The sequence below is a fragment of the Myxocyprinus asiaticus genome, chromosome 3, assembly GCF_019703515.2.
Source record: "Myxocyprinus asiaticus isolate MX2 ecotype Aquarium Trade chromosome 3, UBuf_Myxa_2, whole genome shotgun sequence".
Lineage (NCBI taxonomy): Eukaryota > Metazoa > Chordata > Actinopteri > Cypriniformes > Catostomidae > Myxocyprinus > Myxocyprinus asiaticus.
This window is the reverse complement of record NC_059346.1, coordinates 60461770-60482709: the sequence shown is the minus strand read 5'-3', so window position 1 is coordinate 60482709 and position 20940 is coordinate 60461770. Positions and strand designations below refer to the sequence as shown.

The window sequence follows — 20940 nt, the reverse complement described above, 5'->3', positions numbered from 1 at the left end:
CTTAAATTCTGTTTTGATGAAGAAAGAAACTCAGATACATCTTGGATGGCCTGAGGGTGAGTAAATTATCAGAACACTTTCATTTTTGGGTGAACTATTCCTTTAAGTGAAATAAGTAAAAGATAAGTAAAAGGTTAAATTAATTACTAGATTATTTGAGAACATTTGGTTAAATCTTTCAAAATAGTAAATTTAACAACCAGTTATTTCAATAGCTATAAATTTTTAATAACTTTTAAAATACTTTAATGATAATAATAATAATGATGATGATAATACATTTAATAATGTTTATATAATGTAATAATGCAAATTGCCCATGGAATTGTTGTATTAAAATGTTGCAGTTCATGTCACATTAGACAACACTCAAATAATCTAACCAAAAATTAATAAATAAAATAATAAATAACACATCCATAAAGTCTGCATTATCTATCCAATATGTAATCAAAGGGTGTAATCAATGAAGACATGACATGGCCATTAGGTTTTCTGTAAATTCTGAGAATAGAACAGGGAATAGGCTACTGTCAATACTGTAAGAATTGCATAAGACATACTTGCCCTACAATGTAGTGCAAATCCTGCAGACTTATTGGTTTTCTTGACAATACAGTATGTTGTTACAGTATCATTGAATTGACAGTTGACCTTGTCTTTTTCGGATGAGCTAATTAGGCAACCTCTGCCATGATAAGACCTCTGTTTGGTGGAGCATAGTGGATAATAATTGCCTGGACTTCATTTGATATAATAGTTTCCTGCCCTCTAATTCCCAGTCTATCCTGCTCTTTGTTGACAAAATGCAATGTTCACACATATACACTACCAGTCAAAAGTTTTGAAACACTTATTCGTTATTATAATTTTTTTTTCTTCACATTTTAGAATAATAGTAAAGTCATCAAAACTATGGAATAACATAAATGGAACTATGGGAATTATGTTGTGACTAAACAAAATCCAAAATAAATCAAAACTGTGTTATATTTTAGCATCTTCAAAGTAGTCAGCCTTTGCCTAGAATTTGCAGACATGTACTCTTGACATTTTCTCAACCAACTTCTTGAGGTATCACCCTGGGATGCTTTTTAAACAGTATTGAAGGAGTTCCCATATATGTTGGGCACTTATAGGATGCTTTTCTTTATTATTTGGACTAAGTCATCAATCTCAAAAACTAATTTTTTTTTTTTTTTTTAATTACATTTTAGTTTTATAATGAAATACATTAATATGGTGGCACAATTATATTTTTGTCTACAAAATTAATTTAAAACATTTAAGCATAAGATTTTAGTTCTTTACCTGTTTAATCACAATTTTTCCCAGCTGAGTGGCCACATGTGTTTCACTCCTTGGATAGCCCAATGAAAAAACTGTATGCCTTTTCAAAATGTTTTTTAAAAAGTAAATGAAAGTTTAAGATTTATTCTTCGTCACAGTTGTAACCGGTGGGAAAATACAGTGTGTGAAACAGTCATTTTGCTCAGCTGCTTAATAGGAACCAATATAGAAAATTGCAAACAATAAAGTAATATAATAATAATGTTTTTTATTATTATTATTTTTTTTTTTTTACTATCAAGCAATTGTGGGGGAAAAGGGAATGACAAACCAAGAATAACTGCTTATTTATTTTTACTTAGTTTTATTTATTGTAATAATACTTTGAAATCTAAAATGTTATAATGGGAGTCAATCAGCTGTCTATTAAAAAATGGTTCACTGTATTTTCCCACCGGTCACAGTTGTGACCACTTACATGTTTACTTGTCCTGTGAGAATGATTTATATGAGGCAGAGCAATCTTATTAATAAATCAATAATAGACCCTTTAAACATTATATGTACAAAATATGGTAGTTGTATGTTTATCACGACAGGTTTTATTTGCTTCCTTTTATGGAGTTTTTACACAGAAATAAACTTTAGATGTTTTATAGATGTTAATTTCAAATAACTATTATTCGAAGTGTTATAAAGACAAGTGAAATATCACTAATCACATATTTGTTGTATTTTCAGTTGAAGTGATCATTTGATGCTTTGAAAACAGACTCTTTTTTTGTCCAGTAGGTCCATTGTGCAAAATGAAAACACAAATCATTCGTCTTGTAAAGTACAGGAAAGTACTATTTTTATTCCTTCATATTCAAACTTCACAAACAGAGTGAACTTGTACAATACCTCAGAGAGTGAAAATTACAAAAAAAGGTGCTGGTAACATTTACAAAAAAATCATCCTTACTTTGCAACAATCAGTTATTCTTCCACTCTTTTTTTTTTTTTTTTTAGTCTTTTGCATTAAGGCTTAATACTTCTGTATAAAGTATATGCAAGTCTTCACAGTTTTTTCGAAAAAAGTCACAATATTATGTAACATAATGAAGCTTTTACAGCTATTTTCTGTTTAATAACAAATACACATCACTGGTAAATATACGTGAAAATACAGGGCTTACTGTAAAATGGCAGGTAATGATACTGTTTGCTGAAATATTTTATTTTTTTCTAAACACAATTGTAAGAAAGGTTACATGAGATACCACTGAAATAACTGAAGCGAAAGGAACAGAAAAAAAAAAAACGAATAATAAGCATAAAAACAAGGGAGATCGCCTCCAAACTTTGGCACATCCCTTTAAATATATTCACAAAATATATAAGGTTTATTTTTTCTGTCAAATCATATGCATGGAAGTATAGCAAAACTGGCATAAAGTGAAATCATGCTGTGTAGTAAGGTGCTAAATTAGAGATATTACAAGGCCCGTCTCTTTAGACAGGTGAGAATAAGGTGCATTTGTAAGACTCAAAAGCATGTAGGCCTTTTTTAAGGTATCAATAAACAAAATTAAAATAAGTTACAAATGCAACGCAAAATAAAACAAAAACAATAACATGACCAATAGTCTTGAGGCGACCTCATGAACTCATGCATCCCCACTGATTCAGAGCAACGCGTGACAGTCTTTTCCACATACATGTTAAATACTCTATAGCATGTAATATTATATTTGAATTTATGCATGTTTGGTGTTTCTTTTGAATATGGAATATGTCACTGCAAGACATGATGATGTGATCAGATGGCATTGGAACTAAACAGAAGAATGCGGAGATATTATTCTGGGGATTTCCTAAGCTGCACTAGTTTACAAATCAACAGATAAGAGCTCTATCCCTAGAACTTCACCAGATATCACCCTCATGCATACTGTTAAAGTGACGCAACAAGCTTGCTCAAATTACCTACATCACAAAAGCAGTTTGGTTTTAGTGCAAACACAACTGGCTGGCTTCAGCTTCTTATTATAACAAGCTCACCAAGAAGATAACATGAAGGCACATACTTATGCTTCCTCTAACACGCAACATATTTAGACAAACTGCAACACCTTTCAACAACACCATAAAGCAGTTTTAACAGGAAAGCCACTATTTCCACAAATCAAAAACCATCACTATTTATGACTGCTGTAAGTTATTATAGATCACGCATAATTAGCCAAAAAGAAAGCCTTGCTGTTTTAATCAGTTTCCTCCTTTGTGGATAAATAGGGCTTTGAATGTGTTGGTGTGTGGAATTTTTAAGGAAAAGAGCCATTTCTATTGGTAGGCAGAAACCAAGCCATGTGTCAAAACACCTGTCTTTCTAATAAAGTCCCAGAAACATGGCAGTACTGACATCTACACATTTTATTGTAAAAGATCACTGACATCAATGAAAAATATTATTTAATAACAAGAAACCAGAAGTACATGTTTGCACCTATTTAAGGTCTCTCCCAAGGAGTTCTCATATACTAGTCTCTCCAAAAGACAAGCGAGTTGGCCTGCTATAAATATTTTATTAGTGTTGAAACACCACAACACAATGTCTTCATGTTTCTGGGACAGCTTGCCATCTCCACCTCTTTTTTTCCTCTGGGTTTGTAAAAAAAGAAAAAGAAAAAGAATTGTTCAAAACAATCACACAAGGAAGTATAACATGTACTGTACCTATAACTCGGACATGTTACATGTATTTTCTTTAACAGAATTTATACCCAAGTTTACAGCTTTAGTATTATCACACCTCTTCCATATTGTGCCTGTATACACAAACAAAAATCACCCCCTTTTGTTTTTTAAACAGCATAATTGAAGAAAAGCTTTTAATGTTTTCCATGGTTTGTGTAAGTGTGAGTTAAGTGTTCTATTGCTATTTATCAAAGAAGACCAAGAATCATTTTAGTGCAAAATTATTTTCTGGTTTGATGAGTGGTATTTGGGTTTTTGAGTCAAAGAGGATTGCTACAGGGAACAACCGTGGGGTTTGGTTGACAGAAAGTTTTATGCTTAGTGGTTTCTTTCTGTTGTTGTATTAGATGAGTGGTTTCCCTTTAGATATTTTATCATGCAATTGTTTTACAGAGGGAATGATTTAAAAAGATTACTTCTGCTTTGTGGGAAAAGGTTTAACTCTGGTTTTGTGATTTAAAAACTGATGCATTGCTTAACGTTTTTCCCAACAAAAATCAGGCCAGAAAGTTGAGTGAAGACAACCCCTGTAGCTGAATGAAGTTGCTGAATGTGTTGGTTGCAATAATTCTATATGCTGTGCTGCTTTGTGGGCCATACTTCAAAAATAATAACTTTTGAAATTTAAAAAAAAAAAAAAAGAAAAAAAAAAGAAAATCACTCTAGTCCAGTGTTTGACATTTAAAAATAAAACAAAATGGCCTTGTACACACACTAAAAAACCTTATTTAATATCTCTAAACAGCAGGTTTTACAAAGCAAACAAACTTTTGAAGACTATAAAACATACAGTGACGTGCACAGACCTTAGCAGGGGCAGGGGCGAAAGGACGTGGACAGAGTGTGAAGAGAAATCTGCTTGCGCCCCTGTAGCCCCCATGCTGTGAAAACATATGACATTAACTAATGCAGCATCCAATGTTGGGGAAGTTTGAATACTGTAAGATATTTAGTACCTTTACTACAACAGCTCCACATCTGCTCAGTTTTGAATTTTTAATATGAACTTAAAGAATACTATGAAGTATGTGAAAATAAAGCATGAAAAAACAAAGCATCAGATATGGCTTAAAATAGTGACTACTAGCATGTTAAAACCAATCAAGTTTCCCTAAACGTCTTCAGTTTATAGCACATAACCTAAAAAACAAGAAGTTGGGGATTATGCCCTCTACATTCTATTCTACTTTTGTATATAAAAGTATATATATATATAATGTATATCTAACCCAACAAAGCAACATAAGGTATAAAGAAGCCTTTGTTGCGTCATATTACAACATTGTCTATTTGCCAAGGGGTTCAATTTCACAATGATATGCACATTTCCATCCAAATATTCACATAATAAGAAATATCTTTATATGATTACACTGTGTGTTGCAAACAAAAAAGGGAATTTGGTCCTTAAAGATGAAATGTTGGCACAAATATATAAACAGATACATTACAGTGTTGTTCTATGTTAAATGATTCCATTATTAAAATTAGGGTATATTTAACTTTGGGTTAAACATGTTTGAAAATCTGTTAAAATGTTTTATTTGTATTTTTGTTTGGTTTTGGTATATTAACCTGATTGTATTATATGACTGGGAACTGTTAATTCATTAATTACTCAATCAACAAATGGTACAAAAATATAAACAGTTATGTGCAAACACAACAAACAAAAGGCTTGGTCCAGCTTGATAACTGAAAGAAAATCTTAGAATCCATTGCACTCTAGCAGAGCAGCAAAAAAAAAAAAAAAAATAAAGTTTTTAACCAAAAAATTGAGACAGCAAATGAATTACATCTCCCATCAGTGCAATTTATTTCTAGTATTAGCTTTGTTTGATTAAAAAAAAACATGAACCAATTTGTCAGCAACCAATTAACCAATTGATGAATGAACGCCTGCTGCTGACTGCAGGTGAAAACTGTCTTAAGATTGAGAGTCCAAGACGAAGGCAAAATAAGTATTACCAATATTGGAAATTCTATTCTCCACCATATCTGTGTAAGCAAAGAAAATGAATCTTCATGTAAGTTAACATTTAAATGTGAGTTATGTTTAAATGGCTTTTGGAGCTTTGGACTCAATTTTCACTTCCCCGCTTTGCGTTGCTCAGGCATTAGCACATTTGGTGCAAATAAAAATGGCGAAAATAAAGGTTAAAGGTTCAAATTAAAAGCAAGTGAACCAATGACAATTATTATATGAAGCAAAGGTTGGATAATTCCCAACCCCCCCGATTAAAATACACATTATTTAAGAGTGATTAAAAAGCAAACAACCTTGGTCAATGGAAGAGTCAACCAATTTATATGGATTGCAGCATTTCTAGATGAAAACCTGGAAAACCTTTAGATTTGACTGATGACAGTAAAGTAATAAAGTATATTAGCAGAGCTTTTCTTCTTTAATTTACAATTTCTTTTAAATGTACGCTTTTATATTCTTTTACATTTCATATTATGTTTGCTAAGCAGTAAAGGAAATGAATAAATACATTAAAATGTCATCTCAGGAAAATTCAACAGAAAAGAATAAACAAGAGGGTGAAAAAATAGTAATTTAGTAAACATATAAAGGAGTGCTTAGGGGTATGATGATTCCGTGATTATTTATTAAATTGAGTCCCTATTAAAAAATGGGTTTAGAATGATCAAATACTAGTAAGCTTACCAAATGTTCATCATGAAGGATTTTATTCTGTCTTATCAGCTTTTCCTGTGAGTTGAATACATCAGTTCAGCACTGGTTAAAACATAGTAAAATAATTTGGCAGATTAAAATCGAATGGCCAACAAAACAAAACATTATTGTAAGAAATTGACATAATAATTAATAATTTATCATCTGCTAGACTTGCTGTTTAGTTTAATTGCAACTATGTGAAGTACCAACGATTCCAAGAAATGTAATAATCTTAAAGAGATAAGTGTATTATCTATCTGTTACACTAATCTACTTCTTGCCTATACACAATACCTGTATATCACATTGTCAAAAGCATCAGCCAAAGGAATATACAGTATATAAATGTCCCTAACTTTAAAGTTTCAAATTTGCAATGTGTATTATTGTTAAATGTTTCTTACGTACATAGAAAAATCTGTATTTATGTGAATGAACATGAAATTAGACTGCTCTCATGGAATAATTGCCCCCCACTTTCTCTCTCTCTCTCTCTCTCTCTCTATATATATATACACACAGACACACACTCACTCACATTTATATATACAGAGAGAGATATGACTGATAGCTTCAGGATTGAACTTTACAATATTATGATTATGTACAACATCATGTATGTACAATGAAGTTTATTTCTATGGGATCTGTAAACTGAAAAGCAATGCATGGGAAGAAAAAATATGTACTGACAATGAACTTGTAGATTTACAATGTGTAAATCATACTGAGAGTGTAGCTACAGTACTCTACCAGACATAAAGGACTATACAGTACATGGACTGAGTAGGTACTGTTATTGAAGATCAGGAAATGTCTGCCTAAGTCTCAGAAGCAATTGTTAGGTTCTCTTCTGTTTGTCAACAAACTGTCCACAAATTTGTATTACCTCACACAAACATTGCCTGTTGGAATGAATGCAGAGGTCAAATTGTGCAGCTTGTTAAAAGGAAAACATTTCTCCATGTGCTCTTAGAGTCCTAAAGACCAAAGTATCAGAAAACCTGTGACACAAGCCCACATCATTTTCATAACAATCGACTGGGTTAAACTCTTGCTGCCCCAATGGCAACTGTTAAAAGGAGAAACCATGAACAGTAACAGCAGGGTTGTGGACCTTACCAAACTGAATTTAGAATGCCCTTTGTGTAAAGTGCACTTCCTGTCATTCCAATTCAACATCCTGTTGGGCGTGGCCAATTCAATTCAAATGATCTCATCATTTACTCACCCTCATGCCATCCCAGATGTGTATGACTTTCTTTCTACAGCAGAACATGAAAAAAGATTTTTAAAAGAATATTTCAGCTCTTTAGGTTCTTTCAATGCAAGTGAATGGTGACCAGAATGTGAAAGTGAAAGTGGAAATGTATGGTACAAAAGGACTTAAATTTTGATCTGTTTCTCAACCACACCTATCATATCGCTTCTGAAGACATGGATTAAACCACTGGAGTCGTATGGATTACTTTTACGTGGCCTTTATGTCATTTTTGGAGCTTCAAAGGTCTGGTCAACATTCACTTGCATTGTAAGGACCAACAAAGCCAAGATATTCTTCTAAAAATGTTCGTTTGTGTTCTGCTGAAGAAAGTCATACACATCTGGGATGGCATGAGGGTGAGTAAATGAGAGAATTTAAATTTTTGGGTGAACTATCCCTTTAATATCTACTAGAGTATTGCATCAATTTGTAGTCAATGTGTAAACGACCATTTGGCATGCTTTGATAGTGGGACTGATATGCGGTAGTTTTTCAGTGGTATATAGGAATTATAATTATAGCAATAAATCATTTAGAATTTTTCTTTTTGGTCCAGCATTGCGATTGTGACACCAAATTATTTTTAACCAGAAGTAATTCACATGGAAAATGTATTTTGTTTAGGAATTCTTAATTATGACAGTAGTGGAACAAATGTGTTACGTGAATTGATTGTTTAGCTGATTTACCGTTTAACTGAAAATACTTCTAATTGGTCTATTAAAATCATCATGTTACCGGTCAACTGAGATTTAATTTTAACAGGACAGATTTCTTCCTGTCTATATAGACTGCGATTGTGGGGATATCGACAGCACAAAACATGCATGTCACAGATAAGGGAAGATGGCATCATGACTCCTTACAGCTTAGTACAAGGAACACCATCTGTCCAAATTCCTTGCAGGCCCTTAAAGCTGAAGTGTGTAATTTCTGCAGCATCACCAAATGGAGTTGCAAATATACGAAACAGGTTTTAAACAGGTTTCCTAAACACTCCCCCTGTCTTCCACTGGCCGTCAAACAGTCCTACCCCAAACTCATGCATTGGTTGAGTCAATGTTGCTGTGTCGGGCTGGGCGAGATGCTGCAAAGCAATGTTTTGAAAGTGCCACTGAGTCAGTGTTTACATTTTAAGGAGGAATCAATCTATGAAAGGCTTACTTGTAGTTGTCTCTGCTAGCACAGGAGAAAGTATTTAACGAAAAAAAAAAAAAAAAATCACACACTTCATCTTTAAGTCATTTTTAAATTGTGTAGTCAGCAATCATGTTAAAAGTATGCCTTGTGTGATTAGTAACACAAACTGCAGTATCTGCATCTGAACTTTCATGAATATATGCTTCTTCTAAAGATATTTTGTTACTATGTTTGCTTGTTCAGTTCTGCATTGTACTTTGTCCTGAACATATATGTAACATTTTCTATTGTTTCTGAAAAAAAAAAAAAAAAAAAAGAACCATTTGTAGTCATAGAGTAAATGCTTTTGTCTTTGGATTTGAGCATATGATATGGTTGTCTACTGAATAAGATACAAACTGTATGTCTCTGACTGTACTAATTTCACTTTAACTGCTTCTGTTAATTCTCTCCTTTATATGGCTAATCTTATAGATCAATGAAAAAAAAACAATGACTATTGAGTATTGTTTTCATAATATTATGTTGATCATAACAAGCACTGCTCAAAGGCATTTAGTATTAAAATCCTTGCAAGGAAAGATGTCATCTCAAGCAAATACAACAGGAAAGAATCAAGAAGAAGAGAGGAAGAAGAGGAAATAGAATAGGAAGAACAAATTGTTTTGGACAACCTGGGTCCAATAAACTAGCTGCATACTGAAAATGCAGACATTTTAAGTAGGGCGTCTACAATGTGTGGCTTATTTAACCATGAAACTCTAAAGGCAGTTCAAAATTAAAATAAAATAAAATAAAAAACATGTGCAAACATGTATTTTCTTTTAAATGATTAATTTAAAACATTTTGGTGATTTCAGGGGTTAAAAGACAAAAGAACACCCTTACTTAATAATGGTCCTCAAATGTTACAAGTCAAGTTTTTTTCTTCTTTTCAGATCTATTTTGTAACTCTATTATTGCTGGTAGTCCGCATACTTGCCTCATAGTGGGATGTGTCAATAATTAACTATGTACGTGTTACATTTTAGGCAGTGAATACTTTGTTTGTTTGGTTTTTTACTGTTTCGTGAAAGTATTATTATTATAGAATAAAAATAACAGTATTATTGTGAGCTTTATTAAGCCTGGAGCTGTAAAAAGAGGCACTTCATTTTTTTTTTTTCTTCTACAAAGGAGAGGCATTGCAAAACTTCACATGTACAGTGTTAGGTGGTATATTTTGGTTACAGTACTGTATTATAGATGCTGATGAGAATATCCTGTCATTTTTAATTGTTATTGACCAGTGTGTAGAGATTAGAAGATAAAGTTGTTTGTAAGAATCAAAGAAAAAACTACCAGATAAAAGATTTATATGCAGAAATGTTAGTTTGAATCTGGTTATTTAAAAAGGGTACAGTATATGGGGAGATGGGGAAAAATAGTCTGAATCGGAATGATTACTAAAATCTAGTGGGAATTTCTCAAACCAGTATTTCGGGATGCACATGTATTTTTTTGTACGTTGTTATGAAAAAGAGCATATAATCAAACAAATCATTTAACTGTTCATATTCATTCCAATCATATTCACTCTTATATAAATATTGGTAATGTGTTTTCCAAGGCCTTTCTTTTCTGCCCACAAGCTATCATTTAGAAATAGATAAAATTTATAAAATAAGTTTTAAAAAATGTACCTTTGTTAAAAAGGAGAAAAGTAGCTGAAAGTCCTACAACAAAAACTTACTGTATTAGCATTAGAGATTGCTGTAGCTATACTGTACACTGATGAAAATTATCATGTATTCTAAAATTACCATTTTACGCAGCAACAGAAACAAAAATAAGAGCTAATTCTACGTCTACGAACCGTAAATATATACTGTATTAAAAAACATCTATCTGAACTAGCCCACTGAAGTGATCACCATAGTGCTTTTTAGAACCCACAGGAACGGTGTCCAGTAGATGTAATGAATAGTGAGCAGACTATGACATTTAAGCATCTGAATTGTGTCTAAACATTTTCGTGCAGGTTTTTCACACTTTCACAAACTACACAATTTTGGCTAACCAAAGTCTTGGTGAAATAAACCATTTTTGTTGTTGCCATTGTTTTTCCTTTTTACATATGAACAAACATAGAGTCACAATAATGTCCAATGTTAAAGCCTATCATAGAACTTTAACAATGAAGCCTGATACTTGGTTGGTTCGGTGACACTGTCTCCATGCATGGTTATGAATCCATACCAGAATGAACAAAGAAATTACAATACATTCGCATGTAGCGGTACATGTATGTCCTACATAACTTTTACTAGACAGTTGTCCAATACTGTACTGCAAAGTTGGTATTTCTGTCGCCATCGGTTTTTCTCTGCCCTACTCTAAAATATATCCCTTGTGTAAATTAGACTAGAATGAATTGCAACACCTTTACAAGCAATAGTGCATTTGGTTGCTTTATTTAAATATCATTGAGGCTATCTGTAAGGACAGCCACGATGGCCAATGTAAGCATTTTTGGGTTATTTGAAATTCATTTACAAACCATTTGGAAGTAATATCTACCTATCAGCTCTTTTTCGTAGCACTTATTAGGAGATTTAAAGCTGAAGTGTGTAATTTCTGCGCCAGTAGCGCTTCCAATCTGACCTGCAAAAATAAACAAGGACTATGTTTACATGGACACCAGAAAGAGAGTTATTGTGAGAAAGCAGCGTTCTGGTTTACATGCACTGCATAAGCGGCATACTTTTTGCTCCTGTATACATGCAGCTCAGTCAGTAAGCAGTATTACAAAACATGGCATCCGAGGAAGACTTTGCTAGTTTATTCTCCATGTTCCGCTTTATTTCCAGATATTCCAAAGTTGTTGCTGTTTGTTTCCTTGACTTTCTATCGCGATCTCCAGTGGAATTGCGCTGCAATAGTGGGGTTTCTCTCTTACGCAAAACTCCGGAATTCCCTCAATATATGAGCGCATATTTGCGAACGTGAGGGACCATCGATATTTTACATTGGTGTGTATAAATGGGTATAGTTTATAGTGTATGTGCGTTTCCCACTGTATTTCTAGAAATGTTAAATTCTTTCTATTGTGCTGGCTCAATGACGTTTGTTATTCGGTCTGTTTACGCAATGCACACTCTTCAAACACCCATTAGAACGCTGCTTATGTTTACATGACCACATTAAGCTGCGTTCTCAAGGAGAAACCTATGTGTCTTACACCACTTTCTCTTAATACCTTAAGCAGCGTAAGAAACCGGCATTCTCGTTTACATGACGTTTTAGAACGCTACTTTCTGCAAAAACCCTGGAATAAGCCGTTTTCTTAAGTTCATGTAAACTTGGTCATTGTTTTCAAACATCTTTCTCGAGAACTCCCCCATCTGACATTGATTAAACATAATAGTCCTGCCCTAAACTCAGACTATTGGTTGAGTCAGTGTTGTTGTGCTGGGCTGGATGGGTCGCTCAAAACAAGCAGAGCGATATTTGTAGCACCACAGATTGACAGTGTTTACAGTTTTCGAGGAAATCCACCTAAGAATGTCTTACTTAAGGCCAAAGTATACTTCAGGTGTCCACATTGCGGATCGCTCTGCGCACAGTATGTGTAATGCAAATTGCGTCATCAGCACAACAGCGTGGCTTTACCGCACGCCGCCTAGATTTTCTTGACCTGCGCACGCGGTCCCCGGCTGTGCGTGTCGCTGACGCATGCACCTGCTATTGCCTGTACTAAAAGAGTATCACAAAGAAGTTGTAGTGGGCATGCGTCAAATGTGTTCATATTCGCTTGTGGTCAGAAGTGTATACTCACAAAGGCAATGCAAAAATGAAGTATACCTGGGCCTTAATATTTGTCACTGTCTAGTAAGCTGGGATGGCAGAAACCATTTTAACACACTTCAGCTTTGATGTGTAGAAATACATTTTAACTGGCCCGACGCTCCACTAGGGATATATCCGACAGGTATTAAACGTTATTTTCCTGTGAATAGAGAATAGCAATTTTTGCTGCTGTAACTTTTTTTTAACTTTTTAAATTCCACATGGACGGTAATTGATTTTATATACATTGGGGTCTGAAAGTTTGAGACCAGTAGTTAAAAATGCTTTTGTTTAGCATTTTTGTAATTTAATAAAAAAATTTCATTCTAAATTTTATTATCAAGCACAACCATTAGAGTGAAACAATGTATTGAAAAATGAACACAAGTTTCAGAATTTCTTAGTTGATCCATGTTATCCAGAATGATTTGAGAAAGAGCATCTTGTGCGCTTCAATGGAAGCAAGGCAATCTGACCATTTATACGAAAGAGTTAACATTGTCAATGTCACAAATTTGGTTATTTAATTAGTGACAAATTAATAGTGCAACATTATGTCGCAACATTTATTTTTTTAAATTCTAAAACTTTGCTTATTTCCAAGTTTAAATACCCTAGATTTTGAATCCCAGATTTTCAATATGGTCTCAGGCTTTTGAACCCCACTGTACACTGTCTGAATATTTTTTAAATGATATTGTAATTCTTTAGATAATGCTCATTATTATTAATTTTCCGTTTCTGACAAAAAGCACCCTTTGATTGGCTGATAAAGGCAGGTCTCACAAACAATGTTGGATGATATCAACTATAGCCACAATTAAAAATGGAAGAGACACAACCACCACCACCAGAACCACCACCCAAAATCTCCATTATCAAAACCTCATAAATGTGACCAACACAAAACATATCACTTTTTGCTACTTAACACAACCATTTGGTACACCAAGGGCCTACGCTGTAGCACCAGGAGCCATTCTTCTCAAGAAGCGGACAAAAGCTTGATTTGAATATTTGAAAATCATTCCAAATGAGAAGAACAGACCAACAAACACATATCCTAGTCTAAGGCAACACCTCGGACAGATACATCACAGCCTGTGGCCAAGCTTTGCAGCATAGTTGAGTAAAAAGTGATGTTTGGTCTCAAAGCACAGAAGTGTACTGCAGAAGATTCGGCATGGTTGAGAAGAGGCCTATATTTGTTGAAATCACACACTGGCATGTCATTTGTGTCACACTGGATCATATCAGCCAGGTTTAAAGCAAGAGCCTTAATAGCATAATTTTCCTCTTGTTATTTATGTGAGGGAAAATAGCAATGATTGTTCTTGAGAAAGTTACCAAATGCACTCCCAAGTTTGTAAAATAACATGTTGTCACTGTTGCTGTACCTGTACTGCATATTGCAAAGGAAGCCCTACAGTTCAGGCATCACAAATCGTACAACGCACAAATTGAGACACACCAGAGGAATATACACACAAACATGTTGCACACCACACATGCTCACACACACACACACACACACACACACACACACACACACATACAAATGTGTTTGATCCCTAGACAGCACTAAAAGCTTTGCACAACGACCCTCTCGGAGAAATGTTCTTGTTCTAAAAGACATGAATCATATATTTAGGCACACACTACAATTCTTTTTTTTTTTTTTTTTTTTTTGATTTTTGAAGTTTTTTTGATTTAGTTGGGTATGAATGCTTTATGAATGAGAAGAGAATGGAGAATTTGCTTTAATTAATTAACAGCGTTGGGGGGTGTTGGTGGGATGTATGGGGGGGGGGGGGGGGTGGCATCATAAGGTTCTGACATAGGTTCTCACAATGGTTTGAATATAAATAAACAAACAAAAAAATATGCTTGCATAAACAGCACAAAGTAAATACAATAGCAAGTGATGATAACAAAGCCAAGAAATTTAATTTCATCTATAATCAAAAAAGGAACAAACCTACTCAAACACAATTGAACTATAGAACCAAATATTTGATAATAAAAAATGGTTATCTCTAAAACTAGAACATCTCTGGTAACAGTAGTGCACTTATTGGTTTAAGCAGTGCAACATATATGCAAGAAAAAAATGCAGTCTTCTTATCAAGCTTTTAAGAAAGATATTTCCTTTATAAACAATGAAAAAAAAAAAAGAAAAAACAAAAAAAAAGGAAAAATGAAAATCATAGAATTTCATTTCTTAAGTAAAACAATTCATGTTTAAGCACAGGATTTTGAAGTAAATGTGCAAATTAGCACTGTTTTTCTTTTAAAAAACCTACAACTTATTTGACCAAAATTCCAAAAAGGAAAAAGTCTAAATAAATTGTGTGATTGTGTATGTTTCGTCATCATTTGAACTACACTACAAAGGTGTTTCTGTTCAAATAAGTGAGCAAAATTGCCAGATTGCAGTTGCACGGCAGATGAGTCTTTCATATCCATAAAATAAGTGTACAATAAAGCCAAATATGAACACAGAACTTTTGAGTGACGGAACACCAAAATTACAAACCTTCTTTCCTCACTTCCAAAAAAACACTTGACACACACAATGTCTATATGGTGATACATTTGGGAATGTTTCTTATTGTCTGGAGAGATTCTCTGAAAATCTGTGGTATATTAAAAATGAATGACCGTGTTTATTGTATTGTGGTTCAGTAGATGTTTCTGTTGCCTTGTGTCCCTATTTCCTTCTCTGTCTCTCTAGCGCCCTCTGTACGTCCCGTCAGGCAACAATCACTGACGGCTATTTGAGCCACTAGGTGGGGCTATAGGAACAGGAGTAGTGCATTTGAATCACCTCACCGGCCCAAACAGCTGAGTCATAGTAGTCGCCAACGACAGGAAATACAGAGTTTTACTCCTTTAGGAGGTTATTTCTGTCCAGCTCACTTTTGATCTAACCTAGCCAACGGCCCTAAATAGCTTAACATTTCCATGTCACTAACAAATAATAATAATAATATTAGAAATATCCACATCACGTTGGATTCTACAGCTGACAACAGTCTCCAAGTGAGCATGTGAGGAGCAGCAATTAACTTGGGTTCTGGGCCAGTTTGCATACAGAAATCTGCCATTTTCCTTGCCTTCTTTTGTTTTTAAACAAAAATCACGGAACATATGAAAAGAACAAATCAATTGTCCAAAAGTAAAAAGGAACTTTGTATTACATTTTGTTATGAAGTGGAAGAGGTCAACTAACAGTCGTCTTCTTAGTGGCAGTGTATGCGAAACGAATTGGAAATTCTTAACGGCGTTCATAGTTTTTGCTCAAATACTGTCATTTATAAACATTTTTTTTTTTTTTTTGTAAACTTGACCTTAACCATAAAAAAAAGTGTGGTGGGGAAAAAAAAAAATCATAATCATAATCGTTCACAAAACCACTCCCAAAAATTCCCATTTGAATACAGTTATTAAAACTGGCTTGTACCTTTACAACAACAACAACATCATCATCATCCCTCATTGCCATAATAATAAATAAAAACCCAGTGTCAAATTGAACAACTCTCCTATTCCTATCGCACGATAAAGGCAAACACGTGACCATCATATCTTTAGAATAAATCTAGAGCCAAATTACTTTTTTTTGTAATTTTTTTTTTTTATATATATATACCACAGTAAGCTTGGACGCTTATAGTGTCCAATACGGTCTACATGGGAAAAGATTTACAAGTTAAAAAAATTCACTGCAATTTTTTTGTGCACACACGCTCACATGCACAAATACACATACGTACAAAATACCTCTACCATATATAAGGGTGTATAAGAAGTTTGTGCGTGTGAGTGCATGCATGGGTACGTGTATTTGTTTTTGTGTATGTGTGTAAGTGTATCCGTGCATGTGAATCTTTTCTTTCTTGTGTGTGTGTGTGTGTGTGTGTGTGTGTGTTCTTTCGCAGGCCTTTCGGTAGTGTTCAACACATAAATCAGTATTTTAATGAAAGCATACGTATTTAGAGGCCAGTAGTATGGATCCAGCCAGTGGATCATTTTCCAACTACACAGCCTTAAGGCCACCATCTTTTTAATTCTTTAAGAATAGCAAGGACAAAAAAAAAAAAAAAAAAAAAAGAAGAAAAAAAAAAAGAAATTAAATGCTTCTTTTTCTAGAAAACTTAATGTGCCAGTGTCTATACTCATTACTCTTCATGCCCCAATATAAGAAGGAAAAAAAAAAAATCTAGTGCCGTTTTCTTTATCATTTCATTCTTTTCATGTGTACGGAAGTTTTTTATTTATTTGTACTTATCCGTCGGAGACATGCTTGCGCATGTGGTCATTGAAGTGCTCGATTTGGTCAAACTTGACTGGGCACACGGAGCACATGTAGGTGGTCCCCTCCTGGCAACTTGCTTCTGCAGCAACGCCCACTCCGGTGCTTCCGACTCCGCCCCCTGCTCCGCCCGCTCCCACCGGCATGGCGAGAGCCACCACTCCTGCTCCTGGCTCTGGAACGGCCATCGGAGCCGGGATGGATGCGGGGCCACCGGTGTTTCCCGTGGCACTGACACCAGAGACCCCCGTTCCAGTGCTGTGCAGGGCCATGTGGCGCTCCAGCAAGGTTTTATGGGAGAACTTCTTCTTGCAGATGTAGCACTCGTAGGACTTTTCTCCGCGGTGCAAGCGCATGTGGACGTTAAGTGAGCTCTTCTGGGTGAAGCGTTTGTTGCAGATGCTGCACTGGTAAGCTCGGACGCCCGTGTGCGTAACCATGTGTTTGATAAGATAATCCTTCAGCGAGAATGAACGCCAGCAGATACTGCACTGGTGCGGTTTTTCACCTGAAAGCACAGAACAGACTTATTAGTGAGGAAACGTATACCAAAACCTCATAAACCATTATCATATAGCAGGGGTTCTCAACCTTTCTGACTCCAAGGCCCCCATTGTCAAATGAGACAATATTTGAAGGCCCCCATCCCCCTAAAACTAGGAGTGTCAATAGATTAAAATTAGGGCTGTCAATCGATTACATTTTTTAATCAAATTTATTACATGGTATGCCGATTAATCAACCGAATGAATCGCATACGTAAATATTTGCTGAGAAAGCCTCATAAATAATAATTCAATATATAATGATTAAATAATTATAAATAGTTATATTTAAATAATTATAAATAAAACATACATATTATAAAAATTAATAATACAGATAATTAAAATACATTACATTATTTTGGCACACAAGTGAAGCATTAAAAAAGACAATACAAAAAGTGGCTTTAGAATGCAATATATTGTTTATTTCCATATTATTGAACATAAGCCAATCATTGGCCTATAGTTCACAGCGATACATTTTGCAATTTAATTCGTTAATCAGTCCGAGGTTTATTATAAGGGCTTGTCTAAGGATGCATCAATGTACACCTGCGTCAGACGGATGCTTTTGAAGCGCCTCTGTTGCGTCGCATCATAAACGTACCATTTTTAGGTCGCTGCGTCAAGTTAAAGTTTGAAACTTCTTGAGATCCCTGCCTTCGGATTTGCGCTGTGTTTGTACGCAAGAACGTGTTCTCATCTTGTGTTGTCTGTCTGCTCTTGGTAAGTGCGGTTTGTTTTCTGTCTGTATAAGACGCGCGTTGCCTATACAGCGAGTTTCGCTTTCTGCCCCCTGGAGAAAACAGGTGGTACTCCATGCTTGAACTGCTCATATGGAAGGAATATTCCTTATTACAGTCCAGGGACATGATTAAATGCGTAAATTTTTTTTAACGCGTTAAATCATCAGCCCTAATTAAAATACTTAATCATGATTAATTTCATTATTTTAAAAGTTTCCGAAAATATCAGTTTATATTGTATAGGCCTACATCTTGATTTTTAGCTGTTTAAGTCATCTCGAGTGTCATACAGCACAGTGGTTCTAAAGTGATGTTGCCTTAAAATCCAGATTTTACATAGGACAGCAAGTGGCAATCCAACACAGTACCAAAAAAGGTAAAAAAAAAAAAACAAAACAAAAAGAAATCAATAAAATTGTATGATTTTGATGAACAATTAAAAAAAAAAAAAAAAAGTTAGTTCATCCAAAAATGAAAATTATTTCATCATTGACCTCATACTGTTCCAAACACATATGACATTCTCAGACACGAGTGGAATGTTGTTATGGACCATGCGCGACACGGACAGGTTAAGCCGTCGTGCACAGTCTCAAGGACGCGAGCGAGTTCCGAGTTGGGTTGGCAAGTGGGATGGCAAAGCTCATTTTTAGGGTGGCATCTGCCACCCCATGCCACCCTTCTAGCCCCGCCCCTGAGACCATTCACTTTTACTGTATGGCAAAAAAGATACAATGAAAGTGAAAGATGACTAAGACTGTTCCTAATATTCTGCCAAAAATCTTTTTGTGTTCTACAGAAGTAATAAAGTCATACAGGTTTGGAACAATAATGATATTTAATAATGTAAATAATGACAATTAGCATTTTTTAGGTGAACCATTCCTTTAATATTACCATGAACTTCATAGGGCCAATAAATATCATAGCAAAATTATTAACATGGCCTATTTATTTTGTGATCCTAACTATGCACAATTATTTGTTTAGTTGAATTTTATAAATGTTTTTTTTTTTTTTTTTTTTTTTTTTTTCTGCTGTCCCCAGCCCTATCAGAACAGACCTGTGACCAATTTTTATGTTAGGTCACAACCGACCAGTTTAAAACTAATATAGCAGATCTTTTTTTAATTTTTTTTATGTAATTAGAGATACATACATACATCATAGCTGTAGCAGCCCTTTTGCTTTTTGTAAATGTTCTTCTTTTTACTTATCTTTTTTTATTATTATTACTTTTTAAAATAATTATACCTTCAGCATTGTATGGTGAAATTTTACCAAATTTAGCTTGCAGTTAATTTATTAGGCTAATTTTAATAATTATTGATTGACACTGTGGTTGCTTAGCAATGGGTATAGTATAATAAAATTACAGTATATTAAAGCTCTGATCATTTGAGCAACAGACCTAAAATTTCACACACATGTACCTCTTCTCATGAAGAACAAATTTGCCTCTTGGACCCATGGCGGCTGTGTTTAGGATTTTCCACTTTTTGGTGTTTATAATTACAAATTTCAAAATGTTCACATTAATTAAAAAACCTTTTTCCATGATTAAACTGTGGAAAATTTGAATGGACAAAAATGACAGAATTGTTAGAAAATTGTCACTCTCATTCTTCCTTTTTTAAACTTTTTGAGTTCATGGTGAAAAGTTCAAAGTTGCATTTCTCACGCAGGTTATTTATGTTGCTAAATTTATTAATCTCAATTATAGAATTAATTAGTGCTGTGGTTACTTAGTAACGCTAATTTGAAATTTTGAGCCACAGTCTTGAAATGGCATGCACATGTTCCTCTTCTCACTAAGAACACATTTGCTTTTTGTACCCATAAAGTTTGTGCGACCGAAATGTTACAATAAATTATGGAAGTGTGCGAGATTTTTTCTTTTGTCTTTATATAGCTTTTGTCTTATGCATGCACCAACTATTTTTCATGTGTGCAAGGTTTATTTATTTATTATTTGCACACATGTAGTCTAACAGAATGTTCCAGTCAATGTTAGTAATTGGATTAGATGTTATTTCACTGATTTCTGACAGATGGGGCTGTTGCCGACAGATTTTGAGCTATGAAATCATAACATAAGGTGGTTATCATACCATTACAAATTCATGTTTAGTTTAATATATTGGTCAATGACAAATAAAAATGTCCAAGATGATGAAAATCCAATAAACAACGCATGTGTCAATTTCTTAGAAATGTTATCTTTGTATTCAAGTTGGTTTCATCCGTTTTTGAAACCATACCATTTTTACCATTTTATACCATTTATACCATTGCCCTACAAAAAAAAAAAAAAAAGTGCATTCAAGTCACTGTGAATAATTTGAATTTTTAATGTATACTTTGCATGAATTATAAATCCTGACTCA

The 20940-nt window shown here is 34.2% G+C and overlaps 1 protein-coding gene across 5 annotated transcripts in view; it reads right to left on the bottom strand.

Annotated features, from left to right (window-relative positions):
- Positions 1-2116: 2116 nt before the first annotated feature.
- Positions 2117-20940, bottom strand: part of LOC127426121 (zinc finger and BTB domain-containing protein 20-like) — a 134717-nt gene continuing 115893 nt past the window's right edge. For 3 of the 5 annotated variants that reach the window (XM_051672682.1, XM_051672674.1, XM_051672664.1), the window contains 2 exons: positions 17232-17767; positions 2117-4910 (listed from right to left, as the gene is read on the bottom strand). In XM_051672682.1, coding sequence (XP_051528642.1) covers positions 17232-17767 — 536 coding nt within the window. In that variant the 3' untranslated portion in view covers positions 2117-4910. The other 2 variants (XR_007894743.1, XM_051672692.1) reach the window with 2 other exon arrangements.